At 39.5% G+C, this 25,452-nt stretch overlaps 3 protein-coding genes across 17 annotated transcripts in view; 2 read left to right on the top strand and 1 right to left on the bottom strand.

The window, feature by feature from the left end:
- Nucleotides 1-25,452, bottom strand: part of cnksr2a (connector enhancer of kinase suppressor of Ras 2a) — an 85,342-nt gene that overhangs the window by 8,239 nt on the left and 51,651 nt on the right. For all 15 annotated transcript variants that reach the window (XM_057322914.1, XM_057322918.1, XM_057322917.1 and 12 more), the window contains one exon: nt 22,458-22,657. In XM_057322914.1, coding sequence (XP_057178897.1) covers nt 22,458-22,657 — 200 coding nt within the window. The remainder of the gene's footprint in view (nt 1-22,457; nt 22,658-25,452) is intronic.
- smpx (small muscle protein X-linked) lies at nt 10-8,565 on the top strand. The gene is made up of 6 exons (XM_057322934.1): nt 10-106; nt 948-1,104; nt 3,720-3,783; nt 6,557-6,643; nt 6,826-6,965; nt 7,668-8,565. The coding sequence occupies exons 3-5, from the start codon at nt 3,745-3,747 to the stop codon at nt 6,949-6,951; spliced, it is 252 nt and encodes an 83-aa protein (XP_057178917.1). The 5' UTR covers nt 10-106; nt 948-1,104; nt 3,720-3,744; the 3' UTR covers nt 6,952-6,965; nt 7,668-8,565.
- Nucleotides 8,743-16,215, top strand: LOC130547181 (kelch-like protein 34). The gene is made up of 2 exons (XM_057322933.1): nt 8,743-14,732; nt 15,892-16,215. Exon 1 carries the CDS (start codon nt 10,675-10,677, stop codon nt 12,436-12,438), a length of 1,764 nt encoding a protein of 587 aa, XP_057178916.1. The 5' UTR covers nt 8,743-10,674; the 3' UTR covers nt 12,439-14,732; nt 15,892-16,215.

Below are 25,452 nucleotides of genomic sequence, written 5' to 3'. Positions count from 1 at the left end.
GCGTGGAAGAGGACCTCAAAGAGAACATACAGGGGCTTTATACTGGCCATCATAGTAGAACAGAAAGCAGCGAGGGGGTGTGGACCTCACGCTGGCAGCTGAACAGGTAAGAACATGCTGAGGTCAGGGTACGTGGAGTACAGTATACTTCCATCTTTGTTGTTGCTGTAATTGAATAAGTGCTCAAGATGGTGTTGTTTGGGTAATGCTCTATTTTTTCCAACCTAAGGCATGTGGAGAACATTTTGATCTAGGTTATCGCTTTCTAAATATATGCACTAGTTAGCACACATTTTACATATGTGCATGCTGCTAAGGCGTTGAGAATTGCAGTTTTGAACTGATGCTGTGAAATGTCAGATTTCAGATCAGGTAATGCAACAACAAATGTATAGAATAATGCAGTGTAAGTTGCTTTGGATAAAAGCGTCTGCCAAATGCATAAATGTAAATGTAAAGCTTGTTTGTACATGTGTACCGTATGTTTCAAAAGCATCAGTGACAAACCGCACATTTTTGGAGGGCAAATACAGTGGTTCCAAAACAGGCCATTATTTTCATTTATTTCATTAGTTTTTCTATTCACATTTGTAAAATGTTATTGTAAGCATAATAGAGTGAAGTACAGTATATTTAATATAATATACGCAAACTAATCTAAATGTATAAACATTGCTACAGTAACATTTTTAAATCTCATAATTTAAATACAGTCTAAAAAACTGTACCCATGTACATGTATGCGGTCACACTTTTGTGCGTGGGGTTATGCATATGTTTTGGAAACGGCTATAGTGTGCATGGATCATATATACACACACGCATATGTACAAGGCCCTCAATGAATGGTCAGAGTAGACAGAAAGCAGGTCCCCTCTGTGTATCACACTACTATTTATAGTGTGAACAAATCCCAGATATGAAAGGAATCCTCTGCTCCTCCATAGCCTGGAGAGATTGAGAGGCGTTGAACCAGAACAGAACCACAAGATTGTCCAGAAGTCCAGAAAGAGAAAAACAGAACCAGAAGACGGAGAGAGAGAAAGATCGGCATTTATACTGTATCTTACTCTGGAAAACGACAACTTACCGTTACACCAGCAGGTATGGCACCTTTGAGAGCAGAGGGAGGATTTGTGTGTTCACGTGTGATGTGTGCATGTATTTATGACAATTAAAGGTCACAGTTCATATAAGAGAAGGGCTGTGTTTTCTTTAAGCAAAGCAAGATTAATAAAAAAAAATGAAAATCAGAACAGTTAAAACTTTGACCTTGATTAAAATCTGCTTTTCTAAATTCAGTTAGCGATGAATAAAAATATTTTTATAAATGAACATTAGTCTATATAGATAGTTATACTCGTGTATGACTGGACTTTGTTGTGGTGTTTCCAACTTTTTTCTTGTCAAAATTAATTTTTATATGCCACTTTAACATGCAGTGACAACTATAAGTAAGCCATAAGATGGTTTAATCAAAAGAGTAAAAACACTGTAGTTAACTGTACTTAAAAATACTATTGTGTTTTGTTCTAGCTAATTTATGCTAACATGTTGCTACTGTTTGCAAGTCATGTGCATGTTAACTTGCAATTTTGTGTAATTCATGTCGTAAAACAAAATGTGAGGTAACGTTATGTTAACCGCAGACCTGGTCATGAATCAAAAACTGCCATTTCAAAAACCCACTGTAAATTTCATAGGGAACCCATAGCGTAAAAAGGCTCATTCTCTTTTTAGGACGATAAACTGAACTGCTTGATTTCGTTGGACTTGGGTCTACACAATACACTATGTTACTACAAGGAAAGGTTATTTAGAACTAAACCTTAGGGCATGAATGTGTTTACATATGTAAATTATACTCTTGTTTTATTGCAGGAGCATCAGGCTATGTAATCATAAAACTATAAGGCAGAATCATTTGATGTTTTGCAAAATAACCAATGTTTATGGTCATCTCTATGTTTATTCCACAAATCTGTTTAAATAACCACTTGACACATGGCACGTTCATAGACCTCATGCGTCGCTGCGTCAAATACTGTACATTTCCGTGTGCTTTGAATAAAAGACGTGTGCGACAGCTAGAAAGATCTTGAATTTCCAAGGTTTCCAGTGATTGCGGGCAGGTGATGCAAATGGATTATGCTTGTGAAGGATTGTGGGAGATTTCTGAGGGATTAATAAATTTTATTGGATTTGTCTTGCTTTAAAGACTGGGTTATATTTGCATCTCAGCTTACCTAGACATTAGTCTTTGCATTAGACAGTTTGGTCGTGGTTTTAAGTTGATCATAATCAGGTTTATGATATCGACTATAATGCCGATTTGTACCCAAAGCATTGTGCATATGGTGGTTTTATTTTGGGGGTCAAGGGACTTTTAGAGGGGCAGTGGTTTAGAGTCGACCATGTGCAGAAAACAAGTGTCGGACAGCTGCCTCTGCTCTCTTTGAATGATAAATTTAGCACAGAGACGCCACACCACTTAATGCACCAACAATGTTTATGTGCAAACAATATCCCTGGTTATGGTTGCTAAGGTTCACTTCTAAACAAATTATAGGCATTAACCCCCCACAACCACCCAGTCACACATAAGAAAAGCTCTGCATACACTCTTAAATATAAAGATGATTAAAAATATATATTTGTTGGACCGTAAAGAACAAGAGTGTACAGCTGTGTTTATTAAAACACTAGATTATTTGATGTATTATTAAACAGACACACAAAATGAGAAAATTTCAAGAATCCTTCCCTCCTATTGTGAAGGTGAAACATTTTGATTTCCATGTTGGGTCTGTGTTGCCAAACATGCAAATGTCTTCTCTAATGTCTACCAAGTTCCACCTGTGCATCATTGTTAGAAAACAGTCCCCATTCATCAACATTAAAATTTACTGGGTTATGTGAAATGGGACTATGTCTTTTGCCCTCTAAAATGTTTCATGCATTTGGCTGTTACGGAATGACATTTACCCCTTTAAAATAATGTAAGAGAGACAAAGTCTTTTTGACCACATTGTTCATTCTGTCCTTATCAGTAGGACAATATAATATATTAGTCGCATCAAGTTTTTAGATAAACTACACAATATATAGACCACTTCGAAAGATGTAAACAATGCTGGTCCAGAAGAGCTTCCTGTTTCAGTGTTTAACACTGACGTTAACACAACATTTATAACCAAATCAAAATGTTAAACAAACATCTTTAAGATTTTATTATAAATGTGATAAAGATTAAACTGAAGAGCTCTCATTACTTCCTAGTCTCATTTCTTTGTATGTCTCAATGAGATTTAAGGGAAACATCAAAGTTGTTTTTTGAATTAAACATCATATAACTCCCTCAACTCTCATCTTGAGTTATAAGAGCTACAGTCAAATGTCTATCCAAAATTCCCTGTCAGTTTTTTAAACATTCCATTTCATGTTCCAGATACTACAATGTGTGTGTGTTATCCCAGCTGTGTCCTCTCCCTGTTAACATAAATGATTCAGGGGTAACAGCTACTACCTGCTTCTCACTGCAGGAGTCACTAAGCAACCGAAAGATTATCCACGGCCACCTGAGAGCCACAGGGGGCCTTTACTTTTCCCAGTCTCTGTTGTTCGGGCCTTTCGTAACATACATACACATATTCGTATTCACACAGGCTCACTGTATCCACCTGATCAATGCATTCAGTTTTTCCTTGTTTTTTCTACAGCAGGAACGTGGCATAACAGCACAGAATGTCTCAACAGCCATCGACCAACGTAAAAGCCCTTCAGGTGAGTACAATGCATGCATGCATATTTAGTTTAAAGAATAGCGTAGTGTGTCATATAAGTATGTGAAGCTTTTTGGAGCCGGTGTCGTGCATTTGCACTCATAAACACATTCAGGCACGTCAACATTAAATAATTTAATCTGAAAAGCCAGTTTTCTACATTAAACATTGAGCTATAACTGTAAAAACACATTTCAATGCATATGGCATTACAGTATTGTACATCTCACAACAAGGCATTGAGCAGTACATGAAATACACGATGCTATTGATGTATTTGTTACAAGCTTCCAGCTTAACTCTTTTCGGTAAGAAAACATTTCTTATCCAAACAGAAACATGTATATAAAAATAGACTTGTAGACTTTAGTACACTTTTTCAAAGTTTCTAACAAGCATTTCCTTTCTGTCAACCGTGTTATTCTATGTCTGGCTATGCGGAGAATTTACATCGACAGAAGAAAACAAGCATGGACAGACAGGTTTTCATAACGCTTCACCACAGTTCAGAAACATGGTGTAGAGAATAATTTACAAACACCGAACACATCAGCCAAAAATAGACACCTTTTATCGTTTCGTAAAAACTCTCAATGTATAGATCAATCAATAAAAGGCCCAAACTTACACGCGGGATGTGAGATGATCCATCAGAGCACAGAGAAAAGGAAGCATGCAGAGACTGGGGCACTTGGTCAATACTGTACATCCAGCAGCCTTTACAAACAGAAAAATGAATGGAGATGAATAATGGATGAATGGAGAAAAAGAATATTTTACGCAGGGGTTTTATGAACTAGCATGGCTCAAGTATTAAACCAAAAATGTGTTCTTCCTAACTAATAGTTAATTGTTCAACATAATCATTAATATATGATTTACTAATAAGAAAAATAGTATAGTGGGTAAACAAAAAAATTTGAGGCCTGAGCTTGTTTGCTTCGTACTGGGGGTCTTTTTCGGAAGGAGTGAATTTCTTGAAAAATCCTCTTATGTTGGATTATTATTATTATTTTATGTTTTAGAAGTTATAAAAAAGTGCCCTTGGATATGCAGCATCATTTTTCTCATGTATAATACAAAAAATAATTATGTTCTTTAGATATCAACTTTTGCACTTTTTTAAAGTTCTGTGCACAAAAGAGTCTGATGTTTAGCTTATATTTATACTTTGGGGACCCTTCTGAAGCGGCACTTAGAAAATGCAGAAAAAAGGTCACCAATCAAAAGCACTCAGAAGCGAATCAACAACATGCAGTTTTAAGCATGGTAACCAGTATAATGTAACCGACCTGACAAAGGATTTCCAAGTGCTTCTAGGTTTTTCTAAAATGCGCCTCTGCCTTTGAAAACCCTTTTTTTGTGATTCACTGTTTTGTCAAGAACATTCTGTGAAAATATAACTTGGATATCTGTAATACTGAGTAAGGCCATGTCGAAGATTGGAATCATAGTGAAATTAATAATTAAAATCAGATTTTAATGCTCATTATCTCATAATTAGATTGAGACTTTAGCCTGGATTTCACAGGCAGGGTCACAAAAATATGTTAATATTAATGTTTCAATTGGAGTGGGATTTTTGCACATTAACCTGCAGTCTCATTGAATTCTTCTCTAAAATATAAACCATTTTTGTGTTAACACAAGTTAAGTTATTTGGAGATCTGAAGTGACCATGAAGTGCAGTACATGCAAAACTGAGCAATCTTACAGATTTGAATCATACAAGGTTTGCTGAATAACAAAATTGTAAAAATGCTTTTCCTACTAAATTTGTGTTTGACCTTGTGTAGGCAAAACATGTGCATGGAACTTCAAGAAAAGATCTTTCTTTCATGTTTGGATGGTTAAAGACTCACTGAAGGGCCTTGAAATCTGCAGCTTTGTTCTATGCATTGACACAATTTCCTCTGAAACAGGAAGTTAGGGCGTGACATATTGAGTGGCTCCTGCTCTTTCAAAACAGCCAATAGCGGGGATGGACGCTGGATTCTAGAGCTTTTGATTGGTCAGAAATATTTGATGACAAGCTGAAGTGCAGAATGATGTGATAAATGAGCTTGGAAAAGGCGCTTTATAAATTAAACATATTGTTATTTATTATTATTATAAAAATCTTTGATCTGTTTTCCTGGAAGTGAGAGAATGTTTCGAATGAGTTTTGAATGCTTATGTGTTCTAAATGTGAATTTTGTATCACACTAGTTTAGAGATATCCATATGGCTGATATATTTATCCTAAAAGCCAAAAAACTTCAATTTTGATTTCAAGGGGACTTTAAGAGAAACTGAGCAAAAAGAGACACCTGGCGAGATCATTTCGCTTTTTGCTTCCTATATTGTAAACTTGTAAACACATTTACATTTTAACGCTTCCGTTTCATAACACACACGCCATGGAGATGTCATCTAACATAGATCTGGCTAAAACAGACAGGGCTTTTTGTTTCGGTCTCCGCAAACACAGAGGGATCACTTGTCGTCTCCCTGTTTATCTACATCGTCCGCAGCTCATTTCCATACAGGCACTTTGCTCTTTATGAAAGACAAGCAGGAAGACACGTCCAGCAGGTTTTGTGGAAAGGCTTGGTTTCTACAACTACACTCTGCCATTGCACAAGATCACACGAGCTAAACTTTGGTACTGTGGGGATGAGATAGGCATGGTTACAGGAGCTATTTGCAAATTGGTTGACTTCAGCTCACTTCTTCGTGAGGGTGTGATAACGGCGGCAGCGTCTCATTGGTGCATCTTCTTGTCTGTCTCAAAGGCTAACCTCAATATTCCAATGGGGGCTCTCCGTCCTGGGGCGGGACTTCCTGGGAAGAGGCGAGAAGAGTCAGTAGAAACAACAGAGGTTAGAGTCTGATGGAAGAATCGCAGACACAAATCTACATTTGCTAAAAATAAAGAAATAAGCCACACATATAGATGTCCAGGTCACATTTAATTTTCTCGAAACATTTTTCCTTCTTCCTCGCCATGATCTTCACCCAGCAGTATCTCTCACAATAACACCGATTATGGCTCATTTCATAGGCAACCCCAGTTTCTCCAGAGGAGAAAAAGCCCCTGCCTGGTGCTGTGAAACTACCGGGCCCCACCGTCAACCTCTCTGAGATCCAGAATGCAAGGAGTGAGCTCAAATGGGTCACTAAGGACTAAACTACACAACACAGGTAAATCTGACAGTCAAATATACACAAACACACTCATTGGTCAGTCAGCCATCACTGGTGACTGGTTTCAATCCTACGCACATGTGCACACCAGTAGGCAAGAATGTAAGACCACGCGATCTGATAAACACATCATTACTTCAATCATTCTAGAGAGGACCCCATGTTGTGTTCATAAACGACCACATGGCGTCAGTAGATGTAACCAGATAGCGTGCACGTGTGTGAGTGTGCATATGTCAGCCACGGAGCTGCTGTCTGGGAGTGTGAGGGGTATGTGGGTGAATCAGTTTCTATTAATACCGGTGGATCAGTGGGGCAGCGAAAGTCCGTCTGTTGCGTGCCATCCCAGCATGCCTCACCAGACTTACCTATTATAGAGCAAAACAAGCTCTGTGACCCATTCCATCCATCTGTAGAACACGTGCGGGCGTACCAACAAGAAGCAAATTACAGTGAGATCAGGCTGGTTCAGGCTTTAGGATGAAGTCAGTTTTCTGGGAATATTATGGATATTAAGACGTATATATTATATAAATACTAAAACTTATAAAGCATATTATAAATTCCATAAAACTTTGATACCTTGTGTGGTTTTTAAAAAGCAAACAATGTTAAAAATTTGTGACAGTACAAGCAAACTACCTTGACCGCAAACGTCGTGATCCGAACAGGTTTTTAAACACATGTTTTTTTCCACAGGTGTCTCCGCCCCCAATTCACTTGCAATCCAACGGGTACCTTCTCCATCCAATGATATTCAAGTATTTACCACTAACACCCTGAGCATCGATCACAATGTCATGACGGAATCGACGACAAGCCTTAATAATGATGACGATACCCAACACTGAGAGAGGGGGCGGATTCTTTTAAAGCAAAGACTGATGGAAAATGAGCCGTTATAAGATCAGAGATTGGTCCGTGTCAACTATAGGTCATCTCTGTTTAAATCTTTCTGTATGCTATTCTGTATTTTGTTTTTAAATGTTCTGTGTTTGGCATAGATTTGCTTTTAAAGTAAAGTTGTGTATTCTCATTCTATCATGTGTTGAATCATGTAATGCTTTTATCTTTCAAAATAACGCAGTTTGAAACTACGCAATTTACACATTTTATATATGCTTGACAATTCCAATGAAACAGCTAAACTCCTTCACAATAAAAAATAAAGTCATACAGGTTTGTAAAGATTTAAAGCCAAGTAAGTCCCCTATGGAATTCCTCGAATCTTGAATCTATCACACAAAAAACACATTTTCTTCTTAAACACGTTCTTTGTAGCTTTGTTTTCACTCCCTACACATCTTTCTTTATCTCTGGCGTTGTTCTCGTGTGTTGCAGTACATGAGTAGGCTGTTGCATAATAAAACATAATTTCGCATTCTCTCCAGGAGCAAGCCTGTAGGAGGATAAAGCCAGCACTTGTTATCCTTGAACAAATAGAACTGGATTTCAAATGCAGCACAGTCGGTTTGTTATGTATATAAACCAGCAGCAGTTTAACTGTGTAAAGCTCCTCTTTTCCTCCTCTGTGAACCAGATCATATGTGTCTGTACTGCATTGTGGTCCATTTTGAGTGAAAGTGTCCTTATTAAAAATCACATGTTCTTCCTTAGTCCAGTGTCAGAAATTTCCATCATTTCTTAATTTAGATGACTTTACTGTTATCGTACAATATAACAAATAGTAAAAAAAAGCTCATCATTTATCCCTTGAAGGTGTGTTATGACAGTACTGTTAGTGATGCTACAACAGCACATAAATCCAAGTTGAACCTGACGTTTCATACCACATAACTACAGATACAGAATGTAACTGGCAGACTTCTGTTTTACAACAAAAGAAGCAACTAGGTATGTTAATCATAGATAAAATATATATGAACAATGGACAATATTGACGAGTTCAGAAAGTTAAATTTATATAGTGACAGCTGTCACCAATCTATAATAAAAGACACTAAGACAATTGTGGAACAGGACCAGTCAATCCTGTGGTACTGGGACGGATTTTGTCAGGATTAAGCATCTGGCTGAAATGCTGGATCACAAGAGAGCAAGAGAGAGCAGCTGGCCAGCTAATCAACAAAGCCTTCAGAAATATCCCTTTACCCATAATGCAATGCAGAGAAAGCCTACAGTTATACAATTTATTTTTATTGTATTGTATATACAGTGTGTGTATTTGAATAAAAGGGTTTATCTTAACGAAAGCCTTATGCTTTCCAGATAAAATCAAAATTGTTCACCATGACTACCAAAGCCAACAAAAAGCCAACCAGAAGGAACTGACCCTGTTATATTTAGAACGCCACTCGGGTCTGACAGCATTCTGGATCCAGGGGTCAAAACAGGGACAACACAATACACACATTCACATACTGCGTGAGTACATAAATGATGAATCGCCAAACAAACTAATAAATACACATCATATGAAAATAGTTAAATACACAAATCATAGGGTATATTTAGACATTATAGTGGAGGGGAAAGGGTATGATCTTGCAAAACCTCTACAAGCATGCAAGGAAGTGGAGTCTGGTTTTGTTGATGATATATAAAAAGTGCAAGATAATTAGTGCTTCTAAATTAGAGAGCTTTAATGTGCATTAAGACGCATCTGCTAATGCAGGCTGAAATGAAAATATGCACATTGTACGTTGTATTCTCTAAAAGGTCAATGACATAGCAAGAACTTAATGTGTTGTAAAACGAGTGCAGCATTTGGAAGCATTAACAAGTCTACAAAATGGAAATAAATTCCTTGAGACACAAGTACCACACGAGGGTCCGTGGCCTCCTCCAAATTCATGCGATGGTACTAAGTGTTGGTGAATTTACAAGTGACTCCAGTTTCCAATTAGCTTGTAGATCTGTTGTATTGCAAATGTTGATGGTAAAGAAACCACTCGAACAGGATCAGGAGCGGCGGGTGCGAGAATGTAACCAGAAGCTCTATCATAATCACCCCTCGCTTCTATACTTAATACCCCCTCTCCAACCCAGCCTCAACTCTCTGCCAGCAGCTATTTAGGGTGGATGATGGTAGGATGTTCACGAGGTTGGGATGAGTGCTTTTTATGTGGATCATCTTTACACACAACACACACACAAATACAACTCTATCCAACATAAGCAAGTCTGGCATGACCCGTCTCTTCTTTTAGTCAAACTCGTACACATTTGTTGACTCAATCTACAGTTGTTATGTTCCTGTGGTTAAGCACTCAATCCTCTTGCATTTATGATTCTGATCGATCTTGAGTTTCCGTTACATTGGTTACTTTTGGTGGCGACAGTCAGAAATCTTGCTGACTAACATCTCTATTCATCAAGTGATAACTTCAGATCTGGTGGTCGTAATAAACTCCTGCCCTCTATGTTCTTTACTAAAGGTAAAGGGCAGCAAGCTTTTAGCGGGCAGGCTGTTTACTCCCCCTCAGCCCCAAAATGTTTGCCTGTCCTTTCCCCTCCCTTTGAGAGATCTGGTAGAACCACTCTGTGATAGGGATGTATCACAGAGTGGTATGTGGGCTGTCTACTGAGTGGTGGAGCAATGGTCGACCCTCCCCTTTGCACTTTACACATTAGATCTCTGCAAAAGCAATGGACCACATTCTAACAGATGGGGCTCACACACTTTTGACAACTCTTCAGGATCAAGAGGACCAAGCTCTTTCTTTATTGATCACCCTTTTTAGCAATGAATTACTTCCTGATGCTCAGCAACAGACACGGTGATGGTGTTCTATCTCGGTACCAAAGCTTGCGTACGGAAGGTCGGATGTGCGATGTGGTTTTGGAGGCGGAGGGTGTGGAGTTCCCTGCTCATCGTACGTTGCTAGCCTGTTCCAGCGATTACTTCTGGTCCTTGTTCCAAGACTACACTCTGGAATCTGGAGCCCACATTATCAGTCTGCCAGCCTTGTCTTCCGTGGGCCTGGAGCAGATACTTGACTTCATCTACACATCATGCATCTCACTGTCACCTTCCACTCTGGAGGTCACGCTGCAAGCTTCGACGTATCTGCAGGTCAACCATGCTATGGATCTTTGCACTGACTACATCTCGGAAAGCATCGCTCTTGACAACTGCTGCTTTTTTGCTAACATAGCAGCTCGCTATGGCCTTTGTTATGCATTTACTGCCAGCAACTCTTTTATTGCCTGTAACATGTGCAGAATACTTGCAGGTGGGCAAAACAAAGCTGAACTACTGGAGTTAAACCTTGAGTCTCTGCAAGATGTGCTTGCAGCTGAGGAGATGCCAGGAGTGAAGGAAATTGACCTTCTACAGTTGGCGCTGGACTGGCTGGAGTGGAACCCGCTTTCTGCCCTGCAAAGTAATGCACTGCTTAGTCGCATCCGATTTGCTTTGGTCCCACCTGCAGAGCTGTCTCAACTAAGTGCATTTAAAACTGCTCTACGCACTCCCTTCATTCACAGCCTAGTGCAGAAAGCACTTCACTACCACCGTCAAGGTCCTCTCCAACCTCTTCTTCAAAGTGTCCACACCAGCCTTAGAGTCCCAAACAGCAAAATCCTGCTGGTGGGTGGAGGGCCAGAAGCAGACAGACCCGAGAATCAGATCCTGACCTATGAACCACGCAGACGGAAGTTCTGCACCCTCTCTTTTACTCTGCCAAATAAGCTCCAACACCAAGGGGTATGCATGGTCGGGAACTTTCTGTTTGTGCTAGGTGGTGAGGTGGTGCAAGTGGATGAGGAAAATGAGAAGACTGCTGTGATGGCCGTCACTGACCAGATATGGCGCTTTGACCCACGGTTTGAGAAATGGGAGGAGATGGAACCGCTTTTACAGAAGAGGGCACAGTTTGCTTGTTGTGTGGTGGACGGTGTTATTTTTGCCATAGGTGGGCGAGGACAGAAGAGTGAGCCTGCTTTATCATCTGTGGAGAGATACAATATGAATGCAGGGTGTTGGCGAAGTGGAGTGTCCCTGCCGCATCAGGTCCACGGGCAAGCGTGTGCCACCATCGGAGCGGGAATCTACATCTCCGGAGGCATCCATGGCAACAGCCCAGACAGCAGTAAAGAGATGATGTTTCTGAATACCTTTGAGGGTGATGCCTGGCAAAGATGCGCAGAAATGTCCATTGCCAGATTTGGGCACCAAATGGCAACAGTAAGGGGGAAAATATACGCCTTTTTGGGAATGTATGAGCCATTCTGTGACATTGAACGCTACAATCCTAAGCAGGACCTGTGGACTCGTCTACAGCCCCTACTGAATGACCGCTTCTGCTACGGCTTGATAGCAACAGGGGGAAGACATGTGCTTATGTTTGGGGGAAGGAAATGGCAGGAAGGACAGGAGGTGTGCACCACAAACGTGCTGCAGTATGACACAGAATATGACGCTTGGAAGGAAGTGTGTAAACTACCAGGGCCCTTGTGTGGGACTCAGTGTGCCCTTATGGCCATTCAAGACCCTCCGGAGACCTAAAAGTCCCTCAAACAATCATTCCACATACACACAGATAAACAGAAGGCTGTCATTCCTTGCTGGACCAGAGTAAGTTGAAGGGCATGGGTTAACTTTGTATCAGAGCACTCTGAATTGTCAAGTGGCATGGACGACAATGGATGTTTATTTACCCAAATACAGAGGACTTTGGTGGGGTAAAAAGCCATTAAGTATTTAATAGCAAGTATTTAATAGCTCCTGAAAATGAGTCGCTATGAATAGGGTAAAGAAGCCATGACATTGACAGATGACTTGTCATAAAAAAACATTGGTCCTGATAAATGGCATCGATCTGGCACAAACACTGGAGCAAAGGACAGAGCTCAAGATTGAACTTTGTACATTTGCACTGCACTATGGTAAAAGAGAAAACAGAAGAAAAGACATTGGAACACATAAACGAATCGCCTGAAGCGCAGTTTGGACAAGTTTTGAATATTTGGCACCATGTGAAGATCAAAGGTGACAGTCAAAACGTCTTATGTCAGAAGGACAACAGCTGCCAAGAATGTTGTAGACAGACTGTGGATAGTAACTAAAAAGAAATGAAACGGAAGGAGGGTACACTCACAGACGCTTAGAGAAGCCAAATACTCAAGCCAAGGATACATGGGAGGTCAAAACACGCCGATATATGTATTAAAGGGATAGTGCACATAAATATAACAATTCTGTCACTATAAAAAAGATATGTAGTTGATTTTTGGTCTTCTGTGGAGCATAAAAGATGTTAATCAGAAGCTATTCCAAGCTATTATTTTTTTATACAATGAAAGTGGATGGGGACCAAGGGCTGTCAAGTTTTGAAACTAACAAAAAACAACGAAAGCATTTACATTTGATTTACCTTACAAATAATGAAAATGACATTTACTTTATCATCTCTTGCATCAAAAATCGACCATATTTAAGGTCATCTGAAGCGTCATGATAAATTTAGGAAAAGATGTAAGGAACAATTCAAATTTGACAACATTAATAACTTGCCTAAGAATCTTGTTTATCAGCCGTCTCCCCATTCAATTTCATTTTATAGCTGCTTGGAGATTTTGCAACACATAACACCTGTTGTGTTCCACTGAGGAAAGACGGTCATACAGGTTTGAAAAGAATATGAGGATAAGTAAATAATGAAAGAATTATTGTTATTTTTTGTCTGAACTATTCCTTTAAAGAACACTGAGTGTGTGTGGGATGCAGATGAGCCAATGGAGGGCATTCAATCAATTAGCTCAAAATCAGGCCCTGCATAGAGATGAGAAACAACATCTAGAGGTTTCTCCACATATAACAATGTAGAAAACAATATATCAGCAATATAGTTCAAGAGTAACATTAATTGTGCAAACAGCTGAGTAAATTAGATATGCAAGATGCTGGAAGTAACTTTTTCTGTGTTGAATTGTAAACAAGCAAAGTCCTTCAGTTTCTACAATAAATAACATGATCTAAATCTGTAAAATAGCAGCAAAGAAGGAAATGCATGAATAAAGATTGTGCAAAATATGTCTGAGCACGTAAGCCTTCTTTGAAAAGAACATTTGGACAAATTCTGCAATACAACACACACTGCAATACATAATTAAGTAAATAACGAGAAATAGGGCTGTGCGATTTGGGGAAAATATCTAATTGCGATATTTTTGACAGACATTGCGATTGCGATTTGATTTGCGATTTTAACTTTTCTAATTCAAGCTTCAATTCAATATTGTTGTGTGGAGCACAGTATGGGTATAGTTACCTTGAAAGAAAACAACAAAAATAAAAACATTTAATTGTTTCCATTAAAACCATTACAAAATTAATTTTTGTAGTGTGCTTTGGGCATTATTCAAATAGGGCTTACTGTTGTTCAATTGGTTCCCAACTTCCAGATTACATCACACCAATACAATCCAAATACCAGTGTACACTATTATAGTTTCCATTAAAACAAATACAACTCCCATTGTAACCCTTAAATCCATAACATTTTCTATTGTGTTAGTGAATTATTAAAATAGTTCATAGTTTACATAGGTTGATTTATTATTGTTTAAGTATGTGGGATTTTTTAAAACAAGTAAAAAATGTGCTGAATGTTTAATTTCATCCAAGTGAAATTAGCAAAACAGTTAGATAGAATTTACATTTGTTTGAAACGCGGAGCTAGGCGTGAGTTTACACAGGGTGCGCGCGTGCGTCAAGCCTCGTCCATATTGCCAGATGCCCGAGCCGGACTCAAGTACTATAAACGTCATTACTAGTATGGCGTTATTATAATGACAAATGTCGCGAGCGCATTATTACAAGGCGAGAGCGCATTCTTGTCATACGAGCGCGCGAATCTCTCCGCTCGCACGCCGATTTCCTTTGCTCGTGCACAAAACTGGACGCGCGCTTTCAACTATACGCTGCTCTCTTATGAATTTTCTCTCCTCTCGCTCAGTGAGCGTGTGCGCACTCAAAATGCGTGCCGTGCGTCCACGAATCCTTTGGTACTCTTGCTCTCGAGAGGTCCTCCTGTGTGTTCCAGGCATTATAGGCTGTCAAAAGTAGTCAACCAATCAGGGATAGGCTTCCACGTCGGGCCAATGAAAACGCGACCTCTTAACTACAGTAGGCCTAATTGTTAAAAATGCTTGATGAAAAGAGTTGTTTTTCGTGTTCTTTTCTACAAAAGTGTCATGTTAATGTGTAATTCTTGTAAAATAGTACATTGTAAATTGCTGAGTTTCATTCTTATAAAATCTTTTAATATATAAACCTTTTAATGAGTGGATTCTTGCGTGTGGGTAGGTGGGTGGATGGGGGGCACCATGAGGTCTTAATACGCCTCTGGATCCACCACGTTCTCAGGTAACAATTTTAATATATTTGATGCAACATTATTAATCAAATGTATATTATAAATGAACGGTAAGGGAGCGTTTGGTATATTGCATAGAAGTTCAGTTTTATGCCCTGAACTTCTGGAACACTGAATGCAGAACACTTACAGTGTCTGTCTGCAAACGCATTAAATGCATAACCAAATAGGTATAGAATATTATATGATATTTCCAAATGCTCCAGTGCTATTATTGTTTTGATATGTACCGTTACTTGTAGTAAATATTATTTTAGAATAAAGCTAACTTAAGACACCAATCTAAATTGTTCGGTAATCAATTTAGTACTATTTTGACAATACTATGTTTAGTGTAGGACATGCATGAGGACCACATGAACTTGAGGGTGTTGGCCTGTTTTGTCTGAATAACATGGTAGTTAAACTGATGTTTATATGTAGCCTACAAAGCATCCTAATGCCCCGTTCATTTCTAATACACATTTGACTAATAATGTTGCATCAAATATATTAATATTGTTACCTGAGAACGTGGTGGATCCATCTTGCTTCGTTGAAAACGTCGAGTCACTTTCAACCAATAAGATGCCATGTAAGAGGTCGCGTTTTCATTGGCCCGCCGTGGAAGCCTATCCCTGATTGGTTGACTACTTTTGACAGCCTATAATGCCTGGAACACACAGGAGGACCTCTCGAGAGCAAGAGTACCAAAGGATTCGTGGACGCACGGAACGCATTTTGAGTGCGCACACGCTCACTGAGCGAGAGGAGAGAAAATTCATAAGAGAGCAGCGTATAGTTGAAAGCGCGCGTCCAGTTTTGTGCACGAGCAAAGGAAATCGGCGTGCGAGCGGAGAGATTCGCGCGCTCGTATGACAAGAATGCGCTCTCGCCTTGTAATAATGCGCTCGTGACATTTGTCATTATAATAACGCCATACATTACGAAACAGGCTGTGTATGCGCGTCAAGTTTAAACGGCTCGTCCGCGAGACGCGCAACGCGGGGAAGAGTCGCGCGAGTATGACACAGGCTGTGTGTGCGGTCTTCTGAATTGGACGGTTCTTTAGTATTTATTTGCCTAATGATCGATCTGACTCTGCAGATGCCATAATAACACACACTGTCTCTCTCCTGCCTTCTGTATGTTTTTTTTTTTAATGACGGACGTTTATGCAGTTGGCTAGGGCAGTGCTGATTAGGCATAATGGAGGTGCGCTCACTCAGTTGGTTAGCAAGAATGCCACTCAAAGCGGGCTTGGAACAGACGCGTTTCCTATTTTTCACATCGCTTCCACATCGCAGCCTCTTGCGATTAGCAAATCGCAACGTCTCACATCGCGATTGCGATTCGATTTCGATTAATCGTTCAGCCCTAACGAGAAATTATAAAAAAAGGGCAGTGAACACAAGGGCAGAAAAGGCAAATGAGGACATTTGGGTACGGCTTGTTTGAGTAGAGCGATAGTTCACCCAAAAATGAAAATTTGCTTGACTCACCCTCAGCCTCTAAAAGATCTAACAAGATGAACAGATGCACTGTTGGTGACAAAAACACAAAATTAAAACCCAGAGGGAGAGTACATTAAAACAAAAGTTTTGGATTGTAAACCAAGTATTGTTCAGGTGGTTGGCCAACTGGGTCTTAAGCTTGACCAGTTGACAAGAGCCAAAACAAATAATGGACTGGGAGCAGACTGGGAGACATTTAGGGCCAGCAAACCAGCTTAGGTTGGTTTGAACCATATATTTCCAGGGTTGATAGAAAGACAGAGAAAGAGTAGAAGAAACCAATAGACAGGAAGGTGAAGAAACGAAATAAGAATGGACAGGTGAAAACACAACGTTTCATCTCCATCCTCCATTAATTATGTAAGATGGGTCCATTACCCTTGCTGAACCGCCTGGAAACTTGCAAGCTTAGAAAAAAAAGGAAACCGCTTTCTGGGAAATTGAAAGGAGGCTTGATTTTGAACCGGTTGTTGGAGAACGATTCCTATATATTGCCTGACAGGCAGCTCTTTACGAAAGGGCCAGAATTAAACTAGTTAGCATTAGTGGCTAACTCCAGATCGAAGTGACATAACAACACTATTATTGGGCCAAAAAGAATATGTCTTCATCGAACTCTATTTAAAATGCGATATTCTTTGAAAAATAGTGATCAGTCACATGACATTTTCGAGCTTAGGCCCATAAGAAGGGTGCCTTTTTCTGGGAAACGTCTTGCCCAGGATTTCAGCTGCATCCTCCGGAGGTTGCATTTGTCAACCATACATCATCAAGGTTGTCTCATTTCAGTTTTCAATTAAAAAAACATCAAATGAACATGTATGTGTCTTAAGACGTAATCTTTGTAGTTTACATCATACCTTGAAATGTAACGGTTGCTTTCCTGAAATAAAACCTGAAATTACAAACCTCGATAACGTATGTGATCTACAATTGCGACCTCCGGAGGATGCAGCTGAAGTCCTGGGAACGTGTCCGTGAAGGACGTGTCCCGGAAAAATGGCACGCATGGTCACCCTACCCCATTAGGCAAATCTAAATTGCATACTTCCAAAGCCAAAAAATGTATATTAAGATAAATAGGCACCTCTACTCCAGGACTTTTAAACATGACTGTCAATCCTACCCACATAAATGCTCTGTATTCTGTCAGGCAATGCTAAGGGCACCTCTCTCCAACGAGAGAATCGTTTACTGTAAGTGCAAGTATTCTGCACAGAAAAGCAATAAACAGTGATTTCAAGGTTACATCCATAAAAGTTTATTGACTTGATATAACCACATTGAAATCTAGAGAAAGCAATAACTCTGCTTAAATAACGTAATAAATAAAGTAAAGTTTACCAGGTTGTATGCTAAACACAACAAGCAGGAACTGCACTGCCCAAATGACATGCCCTATTCATAATAAAGACAGGCAGCAGCACAGATACAGATCAACTAGATTGTCTATGACAATTTTGTGTTAAAAATGGGTTACTAAAGAAAAGTAACATGATTCGCACTAAATTAGGAGGAATAACGTTGATATATTAGTAAAGTAAAATACTAATACACATCTGATCTATTACTGTAGCTGTATCCACTAGTTATCATTTACACTGTCTCTCTTCTGAAGGCTAATCGACACATTAGCAGTCAGTCAATCAAAATCAAGCAAATATTATCTTAGATTACATACAGAATAAAATGTGCTCTACAGTATGTCACTAGAGAGAGTCATACCTGAAATATCAATATACACTATAAAATACACACCTTATCATACAATAAACTCTCTTCTGAACATTGTGTTTTCTTAATCTCACATAACAAGTGTTGGTGTATTCCAAGAGGCTGAGAACTTGGTCTGCACAGCCTTTCTGACATTCGACATCTTCGAATTTGAAAACAAAACTAAAAACTTAAAGCAAAAATATGGCCGTTATATCTACAAGCCATGCAGCAAGAGAAGTGCTCTGCTACAGTTTAAAAAGACAGATGACCTCCAGAACACTACATTTAATATCAGGAGTTGAGTTGTTGCTTCAAACGTATGTTGGGGTGCGATCAGGGCATCAGCTTTGCTCGGCTGAGCCGTGCGTCGAGTCCCTGCGCTGTGATGTTTCTTGATGACCTCGGTTGTCATAAAAGCTCACTGTTATCTTGACACAGATGTCCCTAAAGCAGAACCGTTGAGCGACTGCATTGCAGCTCGCAGGCTGTGCAATACTGCAACATAATACTGTCCATTTCATTTTCCTAAAACTCTTGAAATTAGTCCACGATCCAATAAAAGAGTTGTCTCCGATTAAAGGTTTAAAATGCACAAAGAACAGCCACACGTGCGTGATTTGTCCAATGTCGTACCCACGGGGTGCAATCTTTTGCTAGGAGTACCACTTTGTTTGTTTTTTTAAAGAGACATATCATTTTACCCCAATATCAGGAAATGCGATAGAAAAACTTTCTCAGACTGCCTCAAGTTACATACTGTAATGCTGCTTCTGAATAATAATAATGCTTGTGCAATTTTCTCTTTAAAAGCCCACACACTTCACTGAATGCTTATCCGTTATCTACAGCATTTGCAGCATGTTGTCAATTACCACATTAGACTTGCTCCTAATTTTGTAATAACAAGAAAATATTGCATTTACACTAATGTACTTTAAATGTAAGTCTGAGGCAAGGCACTGCATTATTTAAAACCTTAAAATATACACGTTTCCAAAGTGATGTTAATACGAGACTAGAGTGATCAAATCGCTTACTAAATTTACGTTCAACTCCTGTCATGATTGCGTAAAGCTGGTAATTCCAGTAACTTTGTATGATTCACGCAAGAATACCAGAAAGGTGTTGTTTACAGAGAATTACTCATAACTCATAAACCGAATTTAATCCACCTATAGGAAAGTAGTCCCACAATTAAAAGAATGATTTAACATTGTAGTTTAAATAAATAACAGACGTTTTAGTACAGTTTAATTAATGTGAGCTTCAAAACTGCAATTCGTAATTTTTCCTCGCTATCGCCCCCTCTGTTTGAAACACAAGATTGCAGGTTACTTGTCCTTATATTTACTGTACGTGGGTTGAAGTGAAGTGATGTCAAACTGACATCTTAATCAACAGCTCAAATTATACATTATTATAACAATTTGAGGTCTTTTATTTTTTGTAAATTGAGAAATTTTACACATGGATTATTTATGTACTTTACTAATAATTGATTTTGGATTGTCGCTTTTACAAAAAAACATTTCTGCTTTTTAATGCTCTGTAAAGCCTACAGATTTTCAATGTAGTGAAATGTATTATTGTAAACAAAACCTTTCTAAAGGTAGAATACGAAATTATTTTCAGTGGTACCCAACAACATTTCACAGATGCGGTCTATAAAGCTGAATGTGTTTAAAGGAACATTGAGAAATTTTACACATGGATTATTTATGTACTTTACTAATAACTGATTTTGGATTGTCGCTTTTACAAAAAAAACATTTCTGCTTTTTAATGCTCTGTAAAGCCTACAGATTTTTAATGTAGTGAAATGTATTATTGTAAACAAAACCTTTCTAAAGGTAGAATACGAAATTATTTTCAGTGGTACCCAACAACATTCCACAGATGCTGTCTATAAAGCTGAATTTGTTTAAAGGAACATGCCTTTAAAAGCTTATTTCGAATTACATCCTGAAATTAAGTGCTTGGCGAAACACTCCGCAGGTTAGATGAGGTAAACACATTTGTTTCATGACCATGCACACACACAAACCTTCCACACAAATGAACAAGTGCTATAAGTCGGGGCCAGCCGATGTGTAACAGCAGTTCATAAATATATAGTAGTATAATACAGTAAAGTATATAGTACGCTCAAGAGGCAAATAAACATGGCACATGATGAGCGTATGTGTGTCTGCTATGATATTTGCTTTTTAAAGTCAGGAAAACAGAAAACCACTGGTACAGCTGCACAACAGAGCGAGAGTCAGTTTGTTTCAGAGTTCAAACGTTTCCTTTCGGTGTTTTGTCGACAGGTCCCATTTCTCAGCACAAGAGCTCAGTTTGCTGGTTCTACATTGGCGTCCCTGTCTAGAGGTTGGCCAGATTCTTGGTGTGACCGCATTTGCTGTTCAAGTCGTTGAGAGATCTGGTAACCATGGCAACCCCGTGCGCAGGAGTGGTGTACTCTGAAGCATGCGGAAAGTGATTCTGGCCTCTGAAAGTGTTTTGTCTGTACATCTATTTGTGCCTGTGTAAACAATGTTTTTCAAGTGTTGTAGAAGCATATGCGGTCGAGATGTGTACTTTCGAGCAAATGTGATTTGTGAATAAGTGTTTAAGTACCTTAATAAAAACCAGTGTGCTGTGGGGGAAGGACATTAGAAAGATTATGGACAAAATCCTAGTGTCCCAAAGTCATTACACTAGCAAACAGCTTCAAAGCTAAGAGACATGGACTGAACGCCACAAAACAATCTTTTCATATCAAATTAAATATAACGTCTACTTTTACTTACATTAAGTCTACAAACACTAATTCACACCCCACTTTTGCTCGAACATTCACCCTGACTAAGTACCATGGAAGCAAGATTGTGTTTCAATGTGAAAACTACTTCAAACAATGTGACGATATTGTGGAAAGTCATTGACAAGAACAAAGTCAAGTCCAGATATGCAAAGTGTGCATTTGTGTATGTCAAACGTGAGTCTCGATGTAAGAGTGTGTGTGTGAGAGGGAGGGCGTGCGGGGGGCGGGCTCAGGGGTGACGGCAGGGCTGGGCTCAGAGGCGGGGCTTGGCTGCCGGTCCCGCTGCGCCTCTCCTGAAAACAGCTCCATGTAAACTTTCTTCCATTCCTGGAACTCTGAGGACGTGAGCTTAGGATTGGCCAGCAGCTTGTCAATCATTGCTACCTCGCCCTCCCTGTCCTATGGAAGTGAAGAAAGAGAGCAATGGAGGGTGGGGATTACAGATACAGTCTCTTTCACACAGAGGTTAGGATGTCATAAGCACGCCACAGGCTGTTAGCTCAGACGTGAAGCGATGTAGACTCAACTAGATGAGTAGAGCGGCACACACACACACACACACACACACACACACACACACACACACACACAGCATGCTCAGATTTGACTGGAGTCCTCTGGCACTGCGGGCCTCATGCCCCCAATTAACCTTCATTCGAGTCTTGAGTAATAAAGGATGTTTACAATACCCACAATGCAACAGGAGTCTATGCCCCAACAGAACAAGCACAGAGTAGCAACATAGACCCAAGGTCACAGCACAGGCGCAGACCGACTGACTCAACCGACTGACCCGATGGCACCAGGCAGAGCCTAAACCAGACAAACCCAGACGAAAAAAGCAGGGTTCTCAGCAACAGAGCCAGGAAGTTTAGCCATACCCTCTGCCCACGCCAGGCAGAGAACTCCGTCTAACATGAATGGGATTCTGGGATAGCAGTGGGCTTGTAGACATGAAAAAGGTTTCGGTTTGCTTTTGCGTCACTACGTGTTTACGAAAACAAACAATTCTGCTTTCCTCAGAATCCCACAGACATCAGACAGATGGAGTGGGGGGTAGACAGACGAGACAAATGCGAGAAACAGGCACACACGGTGCAGTGGGACCCATGCGGCAGCAGAGGTCAGATACCTTTAGCGTGCTCTGCAGGATGCGCAGATGATGCAGTTTGTCATTTAGCTGCGGATCGTTGCAACGCCGGATGAAAAGGTGTTTGTACTCCAGACGGGTAGAAAGGCGATGCTCACCAATGGGAGACAGACTGGCACGCTCCAGTGCCCGATACAAATCGCCAAGCGAATCCACCTGCCCCTGGCTCTCCCGTTCCCCGCCTGTTGGGGTCGCCACAGAAAGCCAAAGTTAAAGAGGGATGGCTCCACAAACAGACCACATTATTGTGAGGGATTACACATACAAAACAAATGGCACTTTAAATGTTTCGGCCTGCCTAAGTGTGTTTCATGAGTCTGGCTTTGTAAAGGTCATTGAGAGAAGCGATGAGACCTGAATGAGAAGTGTCTTTTCTTAGCTTGACACAGATACATGTTTAATTAAGGCTCAGATCTATGTAAATATGAGAACGTTTTCTCTCCGTCTCAGTTTGTGAGTCATTGTCTAAAGCAACTGGAGCTTATATATTATTATATATTAATGATATACCCACACAAACACACATTAATTCACACTTGCATAAATACAGCTTATACGTCCCCCAAATATGAACATTCTGTCATTACTTAGTATGTTGTTCTTTAGTAAAATACAAAAACAAATTAGCTGATATTTCTAACGTGGAGGCTAGAACAACCATTTATTTGATTGTTGTGTGTATTTGGCCATTATTTGGGCCATGAGAGGGCAGCATTCCCACAAACGCTCCACAGCATCCGCTGCAGATACGTGTAGAGTGAACTGTATGTTGCATTTAAGGGAATGAAGTCTTCATAAATATTGAATAATGAGGTCAAAACAGATGCTAGATGGAAATCAGTTTAGTACAAAAAAGACATTAAATCATTATCCATGCAGACACTATCCATTTACGCACTAAGGGCTCCAAGGACAGACTGTCTGGAACAGGTGATTTATTATGCATATGTCTTTATATCATTTTTTTTGGGGGGGAGGGGGTGATTTGACACTTTTTCTTGATAGTGACATTCTGATAGGTGACAGGAAATTACAGGGAGAAAATGGGCTGGGGGAAATGAAACCAATCCAAATGCTACTGTGACAATAAGTTGCCTATAAGGGCCAGCATGCAACATGACTGAACTTAACCCGGAGCACCACCCGCGAAGCAATTTATTCTAAAACTTCTGTATTTCTAACTAGTACTGCTCTTTGCGTTATTGGTTTTTAAGTGTGGGTGTCTTATGCTTGGCAGGCTTATTCTTACATGCACTATGGCAAGCCGAATTAGCTTTTAATCATTCTCAGGATATGAATTTTTGATATCAACAATTCAATTTTTACTAGTAAAAATTATAATTCTTGATATCAAGAATAGAATTTCTACTAGTAACAATTGCTATTTTTGATATCAGTAATTACATTTTCACTAGTAAAAACCATAATTTTTTATATCAATAATTGTGTGGGTACTAGTGATAATGTCTATTCTTGATATCAACAATTGAATTACTACATGTTAAAATGCCAATTTCTGATATCAATAATTACATTTTCACTAGTGACAATGTTAATTCTTGATATCAATAATGTGATTGTTACTAGTAAGAAAGCCATTTTAGATGTCTTCAATTACTATCAGATTTATTGATATCTGAAATCTATTTCCTGATATCAGAAATACTAAATGCAACATGTTCAAATTAATTCACAGATATCAACAATGAGCATTTCAACTAGTGAAAACTGAATTCTTGAAATTAGGAATTTCCTTTTTTTCTAGTGACAAGTTAATTGTTGATATCAAAAATTATGGTTTTTACTAGTAAGAATTGCATTTCTGATATCTGAAATAAGATTTTTAACATGTAAGAAATGGATTATTGATATCTGAAATTGAATTCGAATGGCATTGAAAATGTAATTACTGATATCAAAAATAGCAACTGTTACTAGTAGAAATTCTATTCTTGAAATCAAGAATAATAATTTTTTCTAGTAAAAATTGAATTGTTGATGTCAAAAATTCATATCCTGAGAATGATTAAAAGCTAATTCGGCTTGCCATACATGCACAGTTTGAAATACATTAACAATAGGAAAAACTACCATGAAACTACCGGAGCAAATAACAAAAGCTTTCTGGACTTCTTTTTTAACTCTGTGTTAAATGGCATGGTCCTTTCTAGAATGCTCTTAAAGTGCAGCAAAACTTGGCTATTCAGTAACGGTCCTTTATCTACGGTTGCTGGGAAACATGCGATTGAAAGTCATGATCAATAGGCCGTGCCTTCTTTTCTCTTCAGTATGTGATACGGCTAGCATGTGGATGACTAACAGATGCCCCCAACTCCTCCAGAGAGAGATAGAGACCGAGCCATAAAGAAGACAAGGATCAGAGAGATACTCATTAAAAGCGACTGGGATTATATATAGAGCGCTCGGTCTGAGATGACGACAGGAAATAAAGGGGATTAGAAGAGCCCGACAGACGTAGGCAGTGGGAGAAGGGGCTGATGGAAAATGAGATGGGCAGATTGACAGCATGATAGTAGACAGGGGCAGCACAAGGGAGAATGTAGAGGTGTGATAAGGGGAGATGGTGGTGAGTCGTGAGGCGATAAACAGTGGGGCTGCGATGAACGGTAATATGATAAGGAGGCTGGTAAGCCGGCAGCAAATGGACGACTTCCTGTGGGGTTTGTGGAGAGAAGCGTGTCTAGATGGACACCGAGGTGAACAGCAAGTGTGACAGAATGAATAGCCTATTTAGATAAGTGACTGTACAGCGTTTACTGCTCATTCACTGGTAACTAGATATGAGTGGGAGTGAGTTACAGTGATTTTGCCATAGGGATGCGGTAAAGCACAAGGGGCGATCTTCCGGTCTCTCTCGTGAAACCAACACGGAAGTGATTAAAACTGCAATTCATCGACTGGCTGCTAGAGGTTGGCTCCAAAACAGAGCAGAATCTCATTGAGCCCCATGTTAAAA

Source organism: Triplophysa rosa, linkage group LG23 (genome assembly GCF_024868665.1).
Source record: "Triplophysa rosa linkage group LG23, Trosa_1v2, whole genome shotgun sequence".
NCBI lineage: Eukaryota > Metazoa > Chordata > Actinopteri > Cypriniformes > Nemacheilidae > Triplophysa > Triplophysa rosa.
This window is presented reverse-complemented; position numbering and strand designations above follow the sequence as displayed.